The sequence below is a fragment of the Petromyzon marinus genome, chromosome 30, assembly GCF_048934315.1.
Source record: "Petromyzon marinus isolate PM22_M1 ecotype Great Lakes invasive population chromosome 30, UKy_Petmar_22M1.pri1.0, whole genome shotgun sequence".
In the NCBI taxonomy this organism is placed as follows: domain Eukaryota; kingdom Metazoa; phylum Chordata; class Hyperoartia; order Petromyzontiformes; family Petromyzontidae; genus Petromyzon; species Petromyzon marinus.
In genome coordinates, this window is record NC_133696.1 from 517,667 (window position 1) to 537,601 (window position 19,935).

The 19,935-nt window shown below is 49.8% G+C and overlaps 3 protein-coding genes across 3 annotated transcripts in view; 1 reads left to right on the forward strand and 2 right to left on the reverse strand.

Annotated features, from left to right (window-relative positions):
* The window catches only part of LOC116947416 (diphosphoinositol polyphosphate phosphohydrolase 1-like), a 61,369-nt gene extending 56,583 nt beyond the window's left edge, over positions 1 to 4,786 (forward strand). The window contains exon 5 of the mRNA XM_032963109.2: positions 551 to 4,786. Within this exon, the coding sequence (XP_032819000.1) occupies positions 551 to 768 (218 nt within the window). The 3' untranslated portion in view covers positions 769 to 4,786. The remainder of the gene's footprint in view (positions 1 to 550) is intronic.
* LOC116947418 (endosome/lysosome-associated apoptosis and autophagy regulator family member 2-like) overlaps positions 1 to 19,935 on the reverse strand; it is a 303,120-nt gene that overhangs the window by 175,201 nt on the left and 107,984 nt on the right. The gene's annotated exons all lie outside the window — the stretch shown is intronic.
* LOC116947417 (uncharacterized) overlaps positions 5,725 to 19,935 on the reverse strand; it is a 52,127-nt gene continuing 37,916 nt past the window's right edge. Inside the window, exons 3-5 of the mRNA XM_076070595.1 lie at positions 14,485 to 14,797; positions 14,151 to 14,316; positions 5,725 to 12,764 (exon numbers count right to left, since the gene is read on the reverse strand). Coding sequence (XP_075926710.1) covers positions 12,615 to 12,764; positions 14,151 to 14,316; positions 14,485 to 14,797 — 629 coding nt within the window. The 3' untranslated portion in view covers positions 5,725 to 12,614. The remainder of the gene's footprint in view (positions 12,765 to 14,150; positions 14,317 to 14,484; positions 14,798 to 19,935) is intronic.

Sequence of the window (19,935 nt, forward strand, 5' to 3'; positions counted from 1 at the left end):
CACCCAGCAAGGCCTTCTTGGTACAATGGCTAAAAGGGACATTTGGCTTCTTGATGAAATGAGTGTGGGGATTGCTCATCTCTGCCGTGTCCCTCAAGCTGGTTGTGAAAATTCCACATTCCCATAGCGGGGACCAAATCATGGAGAAATACAACCAAGTTCAACTAAATTTTGTCTTGTTCTCCCCTTATTTGTTATGTTTGTTTACTCAGGAAATCCTCACCGAGTCTCTAGGCTGTTTCAGTAGGGTCATGCCAAGTTCTCAATTGAGTGAAACAACAAGCTATTTTACGTGGAGTAAAACGTGTATTTATTGGGTTCTTTGTGTATTTCCTTCCGAGAGAACTGGACAACTTTTAAGCCAAACATGTTCTGGAGGAATCCATTAATAATTCATCACTGGTCCCAGATCTATTTCCGAGTCTGACTGCGCCCGATGACCTCCGTAATGATCTCCCATCCCCTGCCTGCGGGCGTGCGCCACCCACACCCCGACCCCGCGATCCACGCACACCTTGACAAGGCCACCCCCTCCGCGTTGCGTGTGCAGGCCGGCGGCGAGAGTGGTTCAGCATTGAGGAGGCCATCAAGGTGCTGGAGCGTTACAAGCCGGTGCAGGCTGCTTACCTCAAGGGCCTGCACCAGAGCCGCCGCAACCCCAGCAACGGCAACGCCCCCCGCCTGACGGGCGTCCCCGACGGCCCGGGCCCCAACTCGGCGCCGGCCCTCTCCCCGCCGACCAACGGAACTCCCACCAACGTCAGATGAACGTTCGCACGCGCCCCCCCCGCCCCGAGGGGAAAGGCCGGCGCGTAACCGCGGCGGGTGGGAGGGACGTGCGGGGCCGGTCGTTGTGCCGGTGTGCGGGACCTGGGTCGTCGTTGCCGGCGGCGGCGGCGTCGTTGGGCGTCGCGATCGCCACGCGTGGCGGCTCCGTGCCCCTCGCCCCCCTCCCCCGCCTGCCCTCCCTCCCTTAGCTGAGTTTGTACAGTTTTTAATGAGACGCACGCAAGGAGACGTTGGTAATAAACGTGGGCTGGGGGGCGCTCCCTGCCCCTTAGGGCCCCCCCCACCCCCCCTTTTAAAAGTGCGATGCACGCCGACCTGCACGCGAGATCCCCGGTGAACTGACGTCCTGAGTAAATGGTCCGGCCTCTATTTCACAACAGCTGTCCGCTCTGTACAGACCGCAGCAGCACTTAGGAGTTCACTGGTGAGCCCTACAGACTTGCACCACTGACTGTAACGAGTCTCTCTATTACTGCATGCAATTGTATCCGGGTTCTATATTTGACTGGCAAGACTTTTCAAGAAAGCGTTATCATTTGTTTAATTGTTATTTTAATATATTAAAGTTGCTATGCAAAAGAAACGTATTATCAGATAATGAAATTCACTGTTCTGTTGCAGTGTTAATTCTGTACATTGCAGCATTAGAGAATTGAAGCATTCGCTTTTATTTCAAATCGACCCTCAAGGTTTGTTTAGTGTTTTCACGTTCATTTAGTCGTTACTCACCAAAGTGCAAAGGAGATGGGGCTGTACGACCTGGCTATTGTTTCTGCAGAATAATCTTTGGTGATACATGCGGTCAAGATCGATAAGCTTGGTGCGCTGCGCTCTACATCTGTGGTTATGCCCCCATGTGGTGCCCTTCGTTGGCCATCGCTCAATTTCTCCCGAGTCAAGTGATCAATGGGGTCGTGCTCATCACTGCTGGCAACCCTGGGCCTGTGGTGGCAATTCCACATTATTCATTTTGGGGGCACCCACTCTCGCCTTATGATGGTCGCGCCACCTTGATCTCATCCAGAGCTCCTCATTTCTATTATCAACCAGTAGGGATAATGACCAGTATTTGAACGCTCACATTCACAATTAGATGTGACCACCGTTTCACTGTATCAATGGTCCAGATTTGTTTTTATGAAACACTATGCAACCACCTTCTGTGGAAGTAACACAGATACTTGCCAGATCATAAAAAAGGACATGCAAAAATTACACCCAATTTAAAATGTGGACTATAAGTTTGACCAGAATCCTTGACCAATGAATAAAACGTAAGGGTAGACTAAAATTCTTGACTCGCCGAAGAGAAAAGATGAAGCCTCGACTCCCAAACAGAGTGAGGGCCACAAGTTACCAGTGGAGTTGAAGACTCGCAGCCACCACCCTTGTAGCGAGTCAGTGCTGGCTCCCGAACCTCAAAGCTGTGGTGCAGATGCGGGCGGTACGACGTTGGCGCTACAGAAGGACCGTTTAAGTGGCACAAACTCAATCCTGCTTTGGCACTCAGTTATTTTGCGATGCTACCATGGAGACGTGAGCTCAAGAGTCTGTGACCATTATGGACGGTGCGATAATATTGGTTCGACTCGTTTTATGGGGAAGGAAATAAAATGTTTGTGTTTGTCTTGCAGGAAGTAACGTGTCTTAGGATCTCCGGATCTCGAGCCAAGTAGAAAATCCCGACCATTTAACAGACAATTGGCAGCACTGAAAGGTGCAGTGGAAATCGGTGGTATCTGGAAGACGTTGCAAGTTAAAATGTGGCAGAAACATTGTGTGCATCATGTCTGCCTAAAACAGACAGACTAATCACTCACTCTGGCCCATCACTGTAATTTAAAACGGCACGGTGCCACTACTACAGAGATGTCATTTACACAGCAAAAGACTGAACGTCATTTTACAGGCTGGCAACACAAGTGTTTACAGACTCATGTGAAGGTTGACCTGACGTTTAAAACGAAGGTGTTTCAATGAAAGGAAGGGGAGAGAAATTTTAAAGAGAAACGTGTTCATGTTTATATGTTTAAAGTCTGTGGATGGCTTTTTTTGTACGTAGACTCAAACCGCAATAGGCTGCGGTGTTTCACAGGTGTTAATTGACACGCGGCCACAGAATTTGTGAGTATTAATATAGGATGGAGACGCATTCTAGACGTTTGGTTGGCTAGCTCATCCGTGTCATGCCTTCACGTGCATTCATTTGTGCGTTCATTCGCTTGTTATCCACGTCACACAAAGCGTCGCGTCCGTGCTTGAGTTTATCCTGTACATAATTATATATATTTACCCAGGAGTCCCTTTGTCGTTGACTGTTGGGAGCCACACGATTTGCGACGTTGGTAATGTTTTAACGGTAAAGGTACAGATCGTGCAACCCCGGGTGTAAGTTCTTTGTAAATTAATAGATTTTTTGCAAAGACGAATGCGTTGTGAATGCGTCGCAGCTTAAGTTTGGCAAGGCTTGAATTATCGGACTTGGTTCCGCACAAGGCCGATGTCACCACATCACTGAGTTTGTGGGAGTTGGGATCAGGGCTAAAATAATCATGAAACCTATTTGGATGAGCAGCAACCAGATTGAGTCGATCCAGTTTTCACCGTCTGTACCACGTGCCTGCTGCCCAGTGGCCCTCACCTTCATTTCCAGCTCCTAGCGAGCCGAGTAAACTCCACATCCCCATGACTGAAGCTGGTTTATCCATAGGATGATCGCTGTTAACTTCTCACAAAATAATTCGTTTTATCAACCATGTTAGGGTTAAAATGGCTGTCGACCTCCATAACGGGGATATAAATGCACAGCGTTTCGATTGCGAATCCAATGAGCAATGGGAGTGGCCGAGTAAGTTATTAATGGTGTGCTGTTGAATGGCAACGTTTTTGGTAAAATTGAATGCCGCTGAAGCGGCTTCTGACTCCTACTGATTTGCAGTGGGGGTAGTAACACCACCAGTGTGTATGATACTAGTTGTATAAGTGAGCTACTATGAATATATTAATCGGGCATTATATCGCAATTGAAACATGTAAAATAAATTAGGCCATGAAACTGCACATTTACATATCGACTGTTCAACCTAATGTGTCTTTAGTCACTACATTTGCCTTTTAAATTGTCATTTGAAATTGCGCAAATGTAAAAACACGGATTTAATTTAACTATAAAAAATAGAAACGGGAATTATTAACAGAATGTAGCTTTTTATGGCACCTTTTAAGGTGAAACATTACCAAGTTGTTTGAAACAAAGCAGGAATTGTAGACTTGTGGCGTGGTCTGGGGGTGGATTTCCCGTTGGACTCGTGGTGGCGCCCAGCTGTGGGCACCGCGAAGACTCCGCGGTGACGAACCCCGAACACGACGGCTCCCTCGCTCGCTCTCAACTCCCTCCCTGCCTCGACTCCCTCGCTCGCAGCAGCAGCAAACAAGGCGCCTCTGAATATTTTGTGCGTCCTAAGTCCATGGGCCACAGCGCAGATCGGTACCATCTAAGGGTAGAACAACTTTAGTCGTACCAATGTGACAAAAGTGCGAATAAGAGTGACTTACTCCGCGCCGGCTGGTCGTGGCTGCTACCCTCCCCGTTTGTCCGTGGTTCCTACCGCTCTCTCGCCCTACGAGAGCAAACGAATATTTTTCGGCGCACGACAGGCTGCAATTATTATTTGAGAACCCACTAATTTCAAACGGTTACTGCATAGTTAACTTTTATTTGCCACATACATTAATTGGAACCACTAAAGTTAGGCCGCATCTGGTAGTACAGGTGAAATGTCTGGCCGAGGCTCATGGACTTTCTGGGCCGCGCCGTCTTAACCAAGATTTCTCAACTTGTTTCACAGAACGAGTTGACGCGCGCGGGCATGCAGACTCCGCACGTACACCTCTGTGTGAAGATCGACGCGCGGCGATAGCGGAAAATTGCCAAAATTTTACAGCAGTTTGTGTACGGCGGCTGTTTCTTGTGTACAATACAAAGCAGATGTACAAAGTGAGTCGTGTTTCGTTTATGGTTTGTATGAACTTTGTTTATGCCTTTCGATAATTGTTTCCAAGTCACGGCGACTTTCACAGTTTGTCCACGAGGTGGCCTCGTGTCGTCACAAAACCCAGCCCCAGCACTCTGCCTCGAGTCGACAGCAGAGGGCTTGGCAACCCGCGTGGCGCCTTCTAGGCGATTCGGTCTGATGTGTTGAGGTATATACCTTTAGGTACAACAGTTGTATAATCCTGGGTGGCATCTGTATCCTACTTCAAATATCCTGGATTGATTTGTGCATTTATGGACAGGCATATGTATGGCCAATAAGTGGAAATTTGCAGAAATGTGGCCATTTTTCCAGCAAACTAGAGACTTTTAAAGACATGAATGGAGCTCAATTTGTGTCGGGATTTGTTTCAACCAGTGAACATAGACAGGAGATTGGACCAGCAAGCGCATGTGTCCACTCGCCTGCTTGACGTGTGCTTTATAGATGTCAGCATCAGCTGTGGTCAATTTCCCGCTGGATGAAGGCCTCTCCAGGGCACTGCTATTTCACACGGTTCCGTGCTGCTGCTGCTGCAATCCAACCCAGTCTCACCTGAGCCGATATCACTCCGTGTCCGCTCATTCATCACCAGTTTCATCCATTCGCCATCACCCCTTCCAGCAGCCGTGTTCTGTTGAAGGCCCACCACCCTCCTTTAAAGTGAACGGGATGACTCTACATTGTGTTACTGGACCAATTTATTCCTCCTGAAATTAATACTTGCGTGATGTAAGTTTGTTAAATTTCCTTTGTCAGTGTCAATAGTTTCCAGAATTCGTTTTAATTAAGTTTCTTTAATTTAGAGTTGCTGGAACAGTGGCCTGTCGAGACGCACTCAAATTCCTCAAATCAGTAACCCGATCGCCACGTGACCTCAAAGAGCAGAGCAAACGAGCACTTGAGCCACAGTGAAATTCATTTACTGCATTTTGTTAAAAACACCAATGAAGGTACATTCAGGGAAACATTAAACCGCGAACAAGATTGTGTAACTGGATTTCAATATATACGTGAAGTCAACCATAGTCCTGTAACCAGGACACTGCGACCCGACCTTCGCTCCGTTGTTGGCAGCCTTTGCTTAAGCCTCAATGCCTCGACCAGTTAACCCGTGAGACTCCACCAGGGCAATGGGTGGACTTTCACCAGACAAGCACCGGCTTCCTGTACCATGGCAGCATAGGCAGGACAACCTTTCCCTCAGTAAAAGCTTGTCTTAGTTTACATTTCTGGAGCCCCTTCACTCAAGGTTAACCTGTGACAGAACAATGTTGTAGAGGGTGGGTGCGTGCTACAAGGGTTGAGGAGTGAGTGACCACGATAGAGGGCACTTAGGGGTCATAGGGCTACGGGGGAGGGACGAGGAAGAGAATGGGCGATTGATAAGAGGTGAGCTTTACAGTAACCGGTTAAATACATTCAAATTTTAGCAAAGTGGTCTTCATAAAAGATGAACAAATTACATTATTAAACTGCAGGCTTATATTATTTTAGCTATGTTTCATGAAGGCTGGTTGGCCAAAAAGTTGAGATTCCTCTTTTAGTGACACTATTAAGCAAAAAAAGCCTTATTGGTTCATAGAAAATGTATACAATTTGAAAGAATAAGTTAACTAATGCAGAAATGTGAATTTATTTTTCGTGCCCTATTTCACAATGTGAACACAGGAGTTAAAATGTATGTGATATATATTTGTAGCTTCCAGATGCAAATAGTTTAAATATTACAGATATGCTCTGGGATATTCAACCATGAGAGGAGGGCACTGGGTTATCACTCCAGAGTGGGCCGCTGGTCACCGCGAATGCCATCGGCGTGAGATGTCTACACCAGTGGTTCTTATACCCTTGACTGCAGCCTTGCACCCCTTTGGGTCTCAGTCGTCAAACCATGTATCATGTCAATACATTCAGAGGGTTTGATGAAACAAAGTAGTTGTACTTACGAGCCCGTGCTTAATTTGTGTTGCGATGATTTACCTTCTAAAAAAGAATCTGGCCAAGTCTGGCACCCCCAGAAAGGGCATCTCTCACCCCAGGCTAGGCACCGCTGGTCTAAACCAAGTGCAGCACAGCACGACTCCCGTTATCAACGAATAATCTTAATGATAGAAAAATACATCTTCACACCGGTTACTTAAATACGAGTTCTAATATACCAAATTGTGTTTTTGCAAATGGTGTATAAATGTACAGTATGATATACTTTGGGTCTTTCGGTAAAGTCACGTAGATAGGTTCAAAGAAAATAACAAAAAACTACGACGTTTCGATCGCAACACAAGCAGTCATTAGGAAAAATGATGACGTCCGCTTGTGTTGCGATCGAAACGTCGTAGTTTGTATTATTTTCTTTGAACCTATCTACGTGACTTTACCGAAAGACCCACAGAATATGAATTCCTGCAGTCACGAAAGCTTTAAGTCAAGATTTACAGTATGATAGGTACAGTGTTTTATATCAACCAGTTCACACTGACATGTTCAGCCACGTTCCCCACGGTTCACTGCTTTAATAACTAAATCAGTGAAGTTACAGTGTTTAGTCGATGTTAACTTTGTGAGACATCTCCGAACATTATATGAATTGCCATCTATAATCCTTCTCATTGCGGTTAGTCGATGTTATGATCTGTACGATTATTCACAGCATCACCAGTTCACATGACTCATCGCTTTTCCAAATGGATGGACAATGCCTTGTCCTTGTCGTCGTCTGCATGACTGTCATCAAGATGATTTCATTACGACAACAACCTTTGCGTCACATATGTAACCGCACGAACAATAACCCATTATCGCTCAATATAAAGAGTAATTTTAAACCTTAATCCCTTTCATTCCGTTGGCCGTGTGCCTGCTCTCGCCTGCTATTAAAGCAAAGGACACCGCACGGAAAGAGACATTAAACGCCGGTGCCTGCGAACTGGGTGTCTTGTCAACGAGCCGTCACCACACCGTGAATTCCGCCACAACCGATACCGACATTTCCGTGATGGTACCGTGGGTCTTTGTTCAGGTCCGTGATGGTAACATGGGGCTTTGTTCAGGTCCGTGATGGTAACATGGGGCTTTGTTCAGGTCCGTGATAGTAACATGGGGCTTTGTTCAGGTCCGTGATAGTAACATGGGGCTTTGTTCAGGTCCGTGATAGTAACATGGGGCTTTGTTCAGGTCCATGATAGTAACATGGGGCTTGGTTCAGGTCCGTGATAGTAACATGGGGCTTTGTTCAGGTCCGTGATAGTAACATGGGGCTTTGTTCAGGTCCGTGATAGTAACATGGGGCTTTGTTCAGGTCCGTGATGGTAACATGGGGCTTTGTTCAGGTCCATGATAGTAACATGGGGCTTTGTTCAGTCCATGATAGTAACATGGGGCTTTGTTCAGGTCCGTGATAGTAACATGGGGCTTTGTTCAGGTCCGTGATAGTAACATGGGGCTTTGTTCAGGTCCGTGATAGTACCGCGGGGCTTTGTTCAGGTCCGAGCTGCGGCTACACTTTAACGAGCATAGGAAGCGATCACCTCCACTGATGGTCTTAAACAAGTTTTTTGAAATTCCACACTCCTATGACGAGGAGTCCTACGGACGATCGCCGTCTACGTCCCCACAAGGGGATGAAGGGCTCAGCCGATCCCCGACCGGGGCGTGAACTCGCAACCTGCGGACTGCAAGGTGAGCGTTCCGCCACCCGGCCACCTTTGCTCAAACACGTTCGCGCGAACGTTCACACCACTGCTGCATCAAGCGTGGGCACGGCGACCTAACGGCAGCAACAAGTCGCCTTGTATGAGCACTTATGCAACATTTTAGCGATATTCAACATGTACGCCGCACAATTAGCAGTGCAGTTATTTACAAAAAAAATATTCCCGTGGATTGTTTAAAGGAGACTCGACACGAGGCTTGGAAAAAAGCTGCCCGTGAATTGATCGCCCGATGTAACATTTATCCAGCAGTAAGAGAGATTTGGGGTCATTGTTCCACCAATGATGACCGTCATCACTGGCGGTCTGTACGAGGCAGAGCCCCGCAAATCTGCGGTCAAAACGAAGCGTCTCCACACGCAGGGCACTCGCATCAGACTCAAAATTGTCAGCCTCAGAAGAGCATTCCTCCCTGGTTGAGAAAAAAATCATCGATTGTCTACAATGCATCGAAATAAACGGTCAGATTTTAAACGGCTGGGCATTGGTAATACCATGGCCCTTGGGCTGATTAAACGTCAACCTTGGAAGTGTGAAGCAACTGTAGTCCAAGTGAAATTCCCTTCATATCCAGGATTTCAACGGTTTTCAGAAATGATGTAAATAGCATCGCACACGCATAAATGTCCGACGTCTTAAATAAGGCCGTTTTGTCTTTAATACAGAATCGTTCTCGCCGCAGTGCGAGTGAATTTCTTGATTTTACAGCGACGTCTCTCGTTCCCAGTGTCTCGCATTCAAGTCCGCACCCCATCGATCCGTCACGGCTCCCCAACACATCGACAGAGCCCCGTGCCCCGGCACGTGGAGTTGCGAGCGCGCACGCAATGACCCGTCCTGCCGCCAGACCTGTTCACCGCATGCACTGGCAGCATCTTGGACGAACAAACTTGAGATCTTCTCCGTACACTTGCTATGGCATTCAAAGTGAGCTGGTCTTGCGGATCCATGGCCAATTTAGTTTTGTTTTGTAGCAGCCCACGTCGCCACTTCCATTTGAGACGTTTGTTCTCTGCAGTTCACAACGTCGGTGTTCTCGCAATGGGTCGTAAGATGTTTCGGATACACATGAATGACCGGTACATTGCACTTGTCAGCAATGTACAGGCGACTAATAGCTTGCCTGCTCCACGATGCTTACTTTGCAATGGTTTATACGAGTAACTCGATACAGTACGTGTATAATAATACGGTATGCGTACATTGTACAGCGTGTCCATTAAATTATCATCCTTTATTAAAGAATTGAGCCAGGTGGCTCAGCCTTCGAGCGAGTGGCTCCCAACCAGAGTTTCATTTCCTGGTTGGGAGTCGACTCAGTCCATCATTCCGACGGGGGCGACGACGCGACTACCACTTTGTGGAGAAGTCAACCGTGGTTTACCGAGAGATACACTCGCACCAGCCATAGGAATGTAGAATTTCCACCACTGCCTCTGGGCTGTAAACTGGAGGTGAGCATCAACTCATTTGAGCAGGAAGTCACCGTGACCCGACTTTAAATCAGGGAACATTTGACCGTCGGCAGTGTATTCATATTCTTGGTTCTTTCGGTAAAGTCACGTAGAAGGGAAACAATAAAATAATACCAAGAGGCTGAGTGACCTTCAGCGGCGCGTGACAGCAGAGAAGCGTTGCGGAAAGCGCCTGGGCCGCCCTCCGATGTGGATATGAGGCCAACGCCACAAGGAGGACGAGCGGGACGAGATTCGTCCGGCAAACAGCCTCACGCGACCACGCGCGTGTGTGGCTCGTTTTACTGAGCAAGGTAAAAACTGCCGTCAATAATGATTTATGAACAGGTGATACCTCTATGGACACTCTGTATATACTCTGTGTATATATGAAGCCGATGTAAAACACATTTATCCTTGCTAACATGTCAATTGTTCGCACTTCAACAATCGGCGCTTTCCCTTTACAGCCGTGGAGTGTGCGTGCAGCACGCGTGAAATGCACAGTGAACAGAGAGTTGTGTACATTCATTGCAGTCCTGGACATACAACACATGCCACACAAGTGGAAACTGTGCAGTGTATAATGAAATGCTGACAAAACACACACGGATTTTGTAACATTCACAACAGTCAGTCACAACAGTCAGTCACAAGTCACAACAGTCACACCAGTCACAAGTCAGTCACACCAGTCACAAGTCAGTCACAACAGTCAGTCACAACAGTCACACCAGTCACACCAGTCACAACAGTCACAACAGTCACAACAGTCAGTCACAACAGTCGGTCACAAACAGTCACAACAGTCAGTCACACCAGTCGCAGCAGTCACAACAGTCAGTCACACCAGTCAGTCACAAGTCACAACAGTCAGTCACACCAGTCACAAAAGTCAGTCACAACAGTCAGTCACAACAGTTAGTCACAAATCACAACAGTCAGTCACAAGTCACAACAGTCAGTCACAACAGTCACACCAGTCACAACATTCAAACAAGCTGTGGGCAGCACTCACAACCATTTATGGTCCTGCGCCAGTGATAGGAATTCCACATTCCCATGTCGGTGCATCGTCACTCCAAAGGACAAGGAGCATTCACGTTCCCCAATTTGATTATAATTTTAATGACCCCAAGGACGACGGAATGAAAGTCACTTTCCACATTTGGATTTGAACTTCCAACTTTCCAACTGAGAGTCACATACAGAGTGTGACCTGGCCGGCTCTGTATATATATTACAAATAAATAAACGCGAATGGATATCACCCACCGCTCAGCCATGGCCGAGTGAGATTCCTGGCCGTGGCTAACATCCATGGCGAGTGATTTCAGAACCGGTCCCGTTCCCACCCCCCCACTTCCCCAGGCAGCGCTGACCAGTGGGGATTGCTGATGTACCGTGGCGTGTAAACCGACGCGGTGCATCGTGAGCACCGTCCCCTGCCTCCGCCTGCATGTCTTCACCATTTGGCATCTGTGCGTTAATGCCATGCAACGTTCCATGAACACCGCAAATCCTAACTTGTTTCGTAAAGGCTTAAAAATGACTGAAGGTACTTCGCGTTCATTATTTTAATTATATTTTGCCTGCTATCAACATAACCGGGATGTACAAATGTACATTTTTGCCACCGTTTTCGAGAATAGATGTGTGTGTAATTAAGCCAAAGTGCCTCCCTGTTTGTGGTGTAAATTGCAGAGTGGGCACAAGTGGGAACTCATTTGCTTGGCCCTGCAGAGATCCTGGGTGTAGTTGACCCCTGGCAGGGCCATGACCTCCAACCAACGGACCACGGCAGGGAGTGCCGTCGGCGCGTACCCATCGGCATGGCGCACGATGGGGTTGAGCAACCGGATTTAGGTGGAACGTGTCAGATCCCACACACCGCCGACGTAACACGTGGCCAGGAATTTAACTCAGGTAGACAGCATTGCTGCTCAATGTGATATCCGCCATGCTGCAAGCCTCTCCACAATGTGTGTAGACGCAGACATCTCAGGGCAAGAGGCCAACATAGCCATCACCAATGGTGCCACCCCACCTCACCATCGCTAGCTTCCCTCTGCTGCATTACACACAAAGGCAAAGATCCCCCATGTAGCCGACGTACACTGTCGGGATAAGTGCTGTTAGCGAGCACCTATGGAGCACAAGGCGGTGGTGTTGCCAGCATCTTGCCCGGCCACCTTTGTCTCCTCAGTGCTGTTTGCAGACCACATGAGGTACTCGTTTTTGGCCGAGTCAACCTACACTAGGCCCACGACCAACTCAGACATGTTTTGCTGACGGTAGCCGTGGCTGGGAATCTAATTCGGGTCACGTGAGTCATAGCACGGTTCTCGAACCACTAGACGTCCACTCTCCACACAACCCACACGCAGACACACGCATATATATATACACATTCAGTGTAGAGGACACTCGCAGTGTGTGTGTGCGTAACATCGGCTCTGTTCACCGTGCCGAGTGCGAGTCTGCTCCCCCCGGGAAGCTCCGCTCGTCGGGGTCCTCCCCCTGGTCTCTGTGCCGACCCGGGATCGTCACAGTCGTCACAGTCGTCACAGTCGTCGTCGTGGACGCTGGCGCCCCCTCGCCCCTCCGCACCCCCACCGCACGCGTCATGCCGTGCCCTGCTCCGTCTCCATGGTGACGATGCGCGTGCGGCGCAAGTTGTCGCGCACGCGGATGAACTCGGGGATGGTCGCTCCGCCGGAACCGCCGCCCGGCTGCTCCTCCCCCGGGCCGGGGAACTCGAGGTCACGGTCCAGCTGCGGCACGGCACGGCACGGCACCACGTGCAGCCGTGGGAAAAACGAGACGAAGCCCTCCGGTGGTCACGCGCGTCACCCGCACCACACTCCGCACCGCACCACGCTCCTCACCACGCTCCTCACCACGCTCCTCACCACGCTCCTCACCGCGCTCCGCACCACGCTCCGCACCGCGCTCCACGTCACCCGCACCACGCTCCGCACCACGCTCCTCACCACGCTCCTCACCACGCTCCTCACCGCGCTCCGCACCGCGCTCCACGTCGCCCGCACCACGCTCTGCACCACGCTCTGCACCACGCTCTGCACCACGCTCTGCACCACGCTCTGCACCACGCTCCGCACCACGCTCCGCACTCCACACCACGCTCCGCACTCCACACCACGCTCCACGTCGCCCGCACCACGCTCTTCACCACGCTCCTCACCACGCTCCGCACTCCGCACCACGCTCCTCACCACGCTCCGCACTCCGCACTCCGCACCACGCTCCACATCGTCCGCACCACGCTCTGCACCGCGCTCCGCACCACGCTCCACGTCGCCCGCCCTGCGTCGCCCGCCCGCGTTCACAGACGGCTCACGCGGTGGATTCCACATTCCTATGGCCAGTGCAATCCATCTTGCCGAGCGGTACTCGTTATCGACCGTGGAGGGATGGATGGCCGAGTCAATCCCACCCACCCCCTCGCCCCGACCGGGATTTGAACCGTTGAGTACGGGTTGCTCGAGGCGGGCAGCACAGACGTTGTTTGCGCGCTGCCCCAGCATCGAACCGGAGCACAAATGAGGCGGAGCCCCGCAAAGGGGCCGCGTCCAAGTGCACGCTCGCTCAGCGTCGATCGCAATTGAGCAAGAAGCAAATTACAGCCCGCTGCTGGACGAAGGACTCGGGGGCAAGTCGTGTTGGTCGTGGAGGACGTTTGGCCATATTCCACTCGACTGGTCGGTGCGGGTTGGTGGTGGATATCGCCTTGCCACCGACGTTAGCCGTCGGGAGGAATGGAACTCCGATCACTGCGTTAATGGCGCAGTACGTTAACCCCTGCTCCACCACTCCTCGCTCTATGTACGTCATTTTATTTTGCTAAATTCTTCACCGGGGTACAGCTACGATCTACAATATACAGATTCCGTAGCACGTCAATGATTTACAGGCATGGACCCGGCACGAGCGTTCGAGCGTGGCGGTGAGAGTGGGGAGAGCGGGAGCTGGGGGGAATGGGGAGAGTGGGAGGAGAGGGGAGACAGGAGAGAGCGGGGAGAGCGGGAGGAGCTGGGGGAGCTGGGGGAGCGGGAGGAGCTGGAAGAGCAGGGGGAGCTGGGGGAGCTGGGAGAGCTGGGGGAGCGGGGGATTTGGGGGGAGCGGGGAGAGTGGGGCACCTGCTCAAGGCGCTGGAAGCGCTTGAGCAGCTCCTGCTGCAGGGCGCCGTTGGGCTCCGGCTCCTCGTCATGGTGGAGGTGGTGCCGCTGGCGCCCCACGCGCTGCTCCCACTTGCGCTGGTCGAGCACACGCAGCAGCTCGGGCTTGGGCTGCAGACCCTGGCCCCTACACGGACACACACGGACACACGCACGGACACGCAGTCACACACAGAGACACACGGACATAGTCACGCGGACACACATGGAGACACGCACGGAGACACGCACGGAGACATGCACGGAGACACGCACGGAGACACGCACGGAGACACAGTCACACGGAGGTGCTCACCGCTTATTCTTCATGAGCAGCTCCCGGTGCAAGTCCTGGTGCCGACGAGACTCCTTCACGGGGTTAATCAGCTTCTTGGGCTTGATGAGGCCCGGGGTTTCGTCCCCGTAGTCGGGCTCGGACAGCATCGTGTCCACCTCCATCGGCTCCGTGTCGCCTCGCCCCTCCGCTTCCCCTTCCTGGTGCTCGCCGCTCCCCAGGGTCACTCCCGGCACGTCCGCCCAGCCCGGGGGCCGCTGGTCGGGAGGTTCGCGATCTCCGAGCTCCCCGCTCACTCGTCCGGCTTGGCACGAGTTCCCGCGAGCGTCGGGTTCTACGCAACCACGGTGCACAAAGACGGTCGCCGCTTTCAGGTGCTTCTCTGCGACCGTCTGGGACGCTGTATCTTCCAATATGAGGAAGTCACTGGAGCTATGCACTTTTAAATCACCATCTAGATTGAAAACTCATTTATTTAGAACTGCTTTTAGTGTTTCGCTTGTTTTCTTTCCCCCACACCTCTGAATAGCACGGTTGGCTACGTGCGGTGTGAAAGATGTTCAACCAACATATGCGAGAAGCTAGACACCCGAGTGAGATTTCACCGTCTCCACAAACGGGAGGCAGAAGCCACCCCTGGGCTGGGCTCATGCCCACACTCGCTCGGCACAGGCCTCGCCCGTTCCGTGTGGCTGTGCGATTCCAACCGACTTGCGGTGGGTCTCTAATTACACTGGGTGTGGGTGGTTTAAGACTGAAAACTTAACAGCTTTCAACTGCCTTGCAGACAAGTTCATAATTTTTAAAAGTCTTCTTTTCCAGTTTATTCTCAGTGGGCTATTGGCGTCAACATCACGAGATAGAGAACCCAACTGTAAACCTCTCACAGCAGTGGGTACCCCACGTGTCTTACAACGGCTGTGCAAGACATTTTTCACGCAACCTCTTCTGGAAAACCCTTCAAGTCGCCGTTTTATCTCTGAACAGTAGGGGGCACACTTCCACTCACACTCTGCTATGAGATTGGTGTGTTTTCTCATTATACTTAACAAATTATATTACATTTTTTAGAGATGCAATTGAGAATTTTTTTTTAGTGTAATGCCAATGATTTATCCAGAATTGTTTTGTAAAGTAATTGGTGATTGGGCTTAGACCAGCAGCTTACTGCACTGGAAACCGGATGTAATGATGGGCATCTGCCTGGATTCAAACTCAGTATTCCAATAGTACTGGCTCAGGGCTGTGACCTCGAAGCCATCCAGCCACCTCCAAGCTCGTGACTTTGACCTTGATGTCCAAATACAAAGTGATTCCCACTTTTCTGTAAGTAAAATGGTCCTATCTGACACTCGCTCCTGCATGTAAATGTGGAATTTCCATCACTGGCTCAGAGCAACCAACAGAGATGAGTGCCACCCTATTGCTCTGGGAGACACTCAGACTTAAGTAGTGTAACAAAAGGCAATGTGTTGAGTGTCGATGTTTGTACACGCAACGTTGAAGCCAGCTGTGTGCACAGGGTTTGATACTAAGCCACGGGTCACGCATTTATCCCGGCCGAAAGTGCAAGCGCGCGATTGTTTCACAACGGCTGCCAGTATAAATACATATTCTTATTCTGATAAAGAGAGAAACACATTCACGGGAAGTCCTCCGCTGTGTCGTCATGCCATAGGGAAGGCTTCTAAACCGTACCATCACACCACATCAGCCTACACACGCGTGCCACACAACACCACAACGTGCCATGAACTCGCTCTGTGTTGGATAAATGTAGACCCCGGGGACAGGACATCAAAGTGAAAATGTACATTCATGCATTTTCTTTCTTAGCCTATTATATTGCTTACGTTTTATTGTAATAACTGTGTAATCTATGGTAATTCCAAAGCATAATGATATACTTTACTGTCTGGATGTGCGTGAATATAATCGAGCACTTTGGAGGTGGGATCGGTAGGTTATCCACAGTTCACTGACTCACAAGATGTGGCCTCTAGAAGACAGTACACAATGTAGGCTACTGACCAACGGGGCACGAATCTTACACATAGCTGGGCATACCCACGACTATGGTATCTGCGGGTACCACCAGGCACTATGGTTTGCCTACCAACACTAAACGCGCACAAAAAGCGCACAAAAAGGGGATTGGCCAAATATCCTAATACAGGATCATCCTACTAAAAGGTGATACGGTTGTTGTTTTTTTCTGGATAAGTACTGCTACCAAGTGAAGTATATACACACACACACACACGTGTGACATGGCGAGATAACATCGACATCCTGCGTGAGCTTGTAGTCGAACCGCGCTGCTGGACACAAAGCGACATTGTTCGACGACGCCAGCGTGAAGTGGAAGTCGCTCCGGTTGTCTCGACGACCGCGGTATTCCGAGACAGTGAAAGAGATGTCTATCTTGTTGACGTGCACCAGAATAATGTCGCGGCGTTTCCACAGAGAGTCCCATCGTAGTCGTCGCTGGCAGCAAGCGAGCTTCCTTCCTTCCCCCACCCCAGACAAAAAACCGGTAAAGACCACGGTTACCGGTTTGCAGCACACGTGGCAGTGTTTCGCAATAACCATAACAACAAACACAACTCAATATGGCCTTCTAAGGAAACATCTGTACTGGGTGACGTTTCGGGCAATGCTCCTTCTTAATGGCAAAATAACCGTGAGAGCTCGCACGTTTTCCACCGAGGCACGAGGGCAGACGCCCACGCGGTGACCCAGCCCGGCGTGCCGCCGTTTGTCCGGCCCAATCGGTGCGCGCGCCACTCGTCACGCGCGTCCCTCCGGACACGGTCACTGCTTCCTGGCTCTCGGAACCGGTAAATCGTGGAGTTTGAAAACGGTTACCGGTTTGCCGTTTACCTTCTACCAAGCCTCGTATCATCACCCACGTGAGCAACTTCATGTTGAGAGAGAGTGGCTGCTGTACCACCGTGTCCACAGCTGCTGGTGCGAGCTACCGTGTGTGTGTATATTACTGTATTCTTTGGGTCTTTCGGTAAAGTCACGTAAATAGTCACGTAGAAGGGGAACAATAAAATAATAAAAATATAAAACAATAAAATTCTCACGACGTTTCGACTGCAACACAAGCAATCGTCATCAGGTGTTCTTGCTGTGTTTTTTTATTGTTTATTTTTATTTTATTGTTTCCCTTCTACGTGACTTTACCAAAAGAACCAAGAATATGAATCCCTGCAGTCACGAAAGCTTTAAATAAAAATTTCACGTAGATAGGTTCAAAATAATAAAATAAACCAAAAACTTTGACGTTTCGATCGCAACACAAGCGATCGTCATCAGGAGGAAAAAGGGGGAAAGCTACTGAAGGCAAGCTGCTTTTAAAGGTTGAAAATGGGTATAGCCCAAGTGTCAGAACGAAGTGGGTGGGGCTAGTGAGCGGAGGTGGTTATGTGAATGTGAGAAATTAACATGTTAATGTAAAATCGGAGAACAGCCGCCACGGCTGAAGTGTTGGTTAAAGATCTTCTGAGTCCTGGAGGACTTAACAACTTTTTGGTACGCCCAATGCAGGGGGCGATACCGCAAGAAATGGAATTGCTTGTCCCATCTTTAGTAAAAATAAAACTAACATCGGAAGGTGACAAGATGGGAACATCACAGCCAGTTATGACTTAAACTGGTTGATGACGTGCTTCCAATGATTGCTGAGTTTGTACCCATCCTCTGGGTTGAAATTGTGTTTGTGTCTGTATATATGGATGGCTTTATGAACGAATGTTTGTTGATAGCGTGGGCTTACAAAGTACCTTCGTCTTAGAGAAATCAATTTCGTGTGAGCCAGCAGCATTAAAACAATGATCAGCCACGGCCGAAGTGTTCGTCCTCCCGTGTTTCAAATCTGCCTTACGCCGACGAACACGGTCCGAGACGTGTCGCTTAGTTTCCCCAATGTAGCTACTGCCACAGACACAGCTTAGTTTGTAGACGCCAGGGTATTGCATGTCAAGGATCACATCCTTCATAGATGGGATCAGATCACGAATTTTATGTACTGTTTCAAATCGAGCCTGGATCTTGTTTGTTCATGATTTTGGACATTCTCAGCGTGCCGCGCAAACCACACTAAGAACTCCAGTGGCAATCACCGTCGGTCTTGCAGTGCAGCACTTTCTATTCCCCCCACCGGTGAACATGAAACCGGCACCGCAGCTTAAATGAAGGCAATGTCCCTGAGGCTGATGTCGAGGAGGAAGTGACGATAAGATAATTATGACAATTCGTTAATTCGCTTAAAGTACAAGTGGCTGGTAAAGGCAGACACTAACACGTCCATGAGCGTGGGCTGATGCTGAATTGGAACGATACCGACTCATCCGGTAGCTCGTGTTGTTGCAGTGTTCGACAAACACACGGCACCCATAAACTATATCGCCTGCTGCTGCTTTGGTGCAGTGGTTAGCGCACGGCGGCTACGAACCCGGCGACCCCAGTTCGATTCCTACTCACACCGAATATCGGTGACGAGTAGTGTCGGCTTGTTCCGGATTACCCCAAGTGGATTCGGCCTAAAACAAGTGCCTGGTGTGGTGTGTAAGCGTCATCGCTGGGGAGACAAAGGCGGCCAGGCGTGGTGCTGGCCACCCACCCCCTCGTGTGCCACAGTGCCGGCCTTCATAGGTGCTCGCTTGCAGAACTTGCCCCAAAAGTGCATGCAGGCTACGAACATGTGTATGTGTGAGGTGTGAGCAGTGTGAGATGTGAGTGGTGCGAGTGGTGAGTGGTGCGAGTGTGTGGTATAAGTAGGTGGTGTATGTGGTGTACAGCGAGGGGAAAAAAGTATTTGATCCCCTGCTGATTTTGTACGTTTGCCCACTGACAAAGAAATGATCAGTCTATAATTTTAATGGTAGGTTTATTTGAACAGTGAGAGACAGAATAACAACAAAAAAATCCAGAAAACGCATGTCAAAAATGTTATAAATTGATTTGCATTTTAATGAGGGAAATAAGTATTTGACCCCTCTGCAAAACATGACTTAGTACTTGGTGGCAAAACCCTTGTTGGCAATCACAGAGGTCAGACGTTTCTTGTAGTTGGCCACCAGGTTTGCACACATCTCAGGAGGGATTTTGTCCCACTCCTCTTTGCAGATCTTCTCCAAGTCATTAAGGTTTCGAGGCTGACGTTTGGCAACTCGAACCTTCAGCTCCCTCCACAGATTTTCTATGGGATTAAGGTCTGGAGACTGGCTAGGCCACTCCAGGACCTTAATGTGCTTCTTCTTGAGCCACTCCTTTGTTGCCTTGGCCTGTGTTTTGGGTCATTGTCATGCTGGAATACCCATCCATCACCCATTTTCAATGCCCTGGCTGAGGGAAGGAGGTTCTCACCCAAGATTTGACAGTACATGGCCCCGTCCACCCCCAAAGCATAATGTTTCCACCTCCATGTTTGACGGTGGGGATGGTGTTCTTGGGGTCATAGGC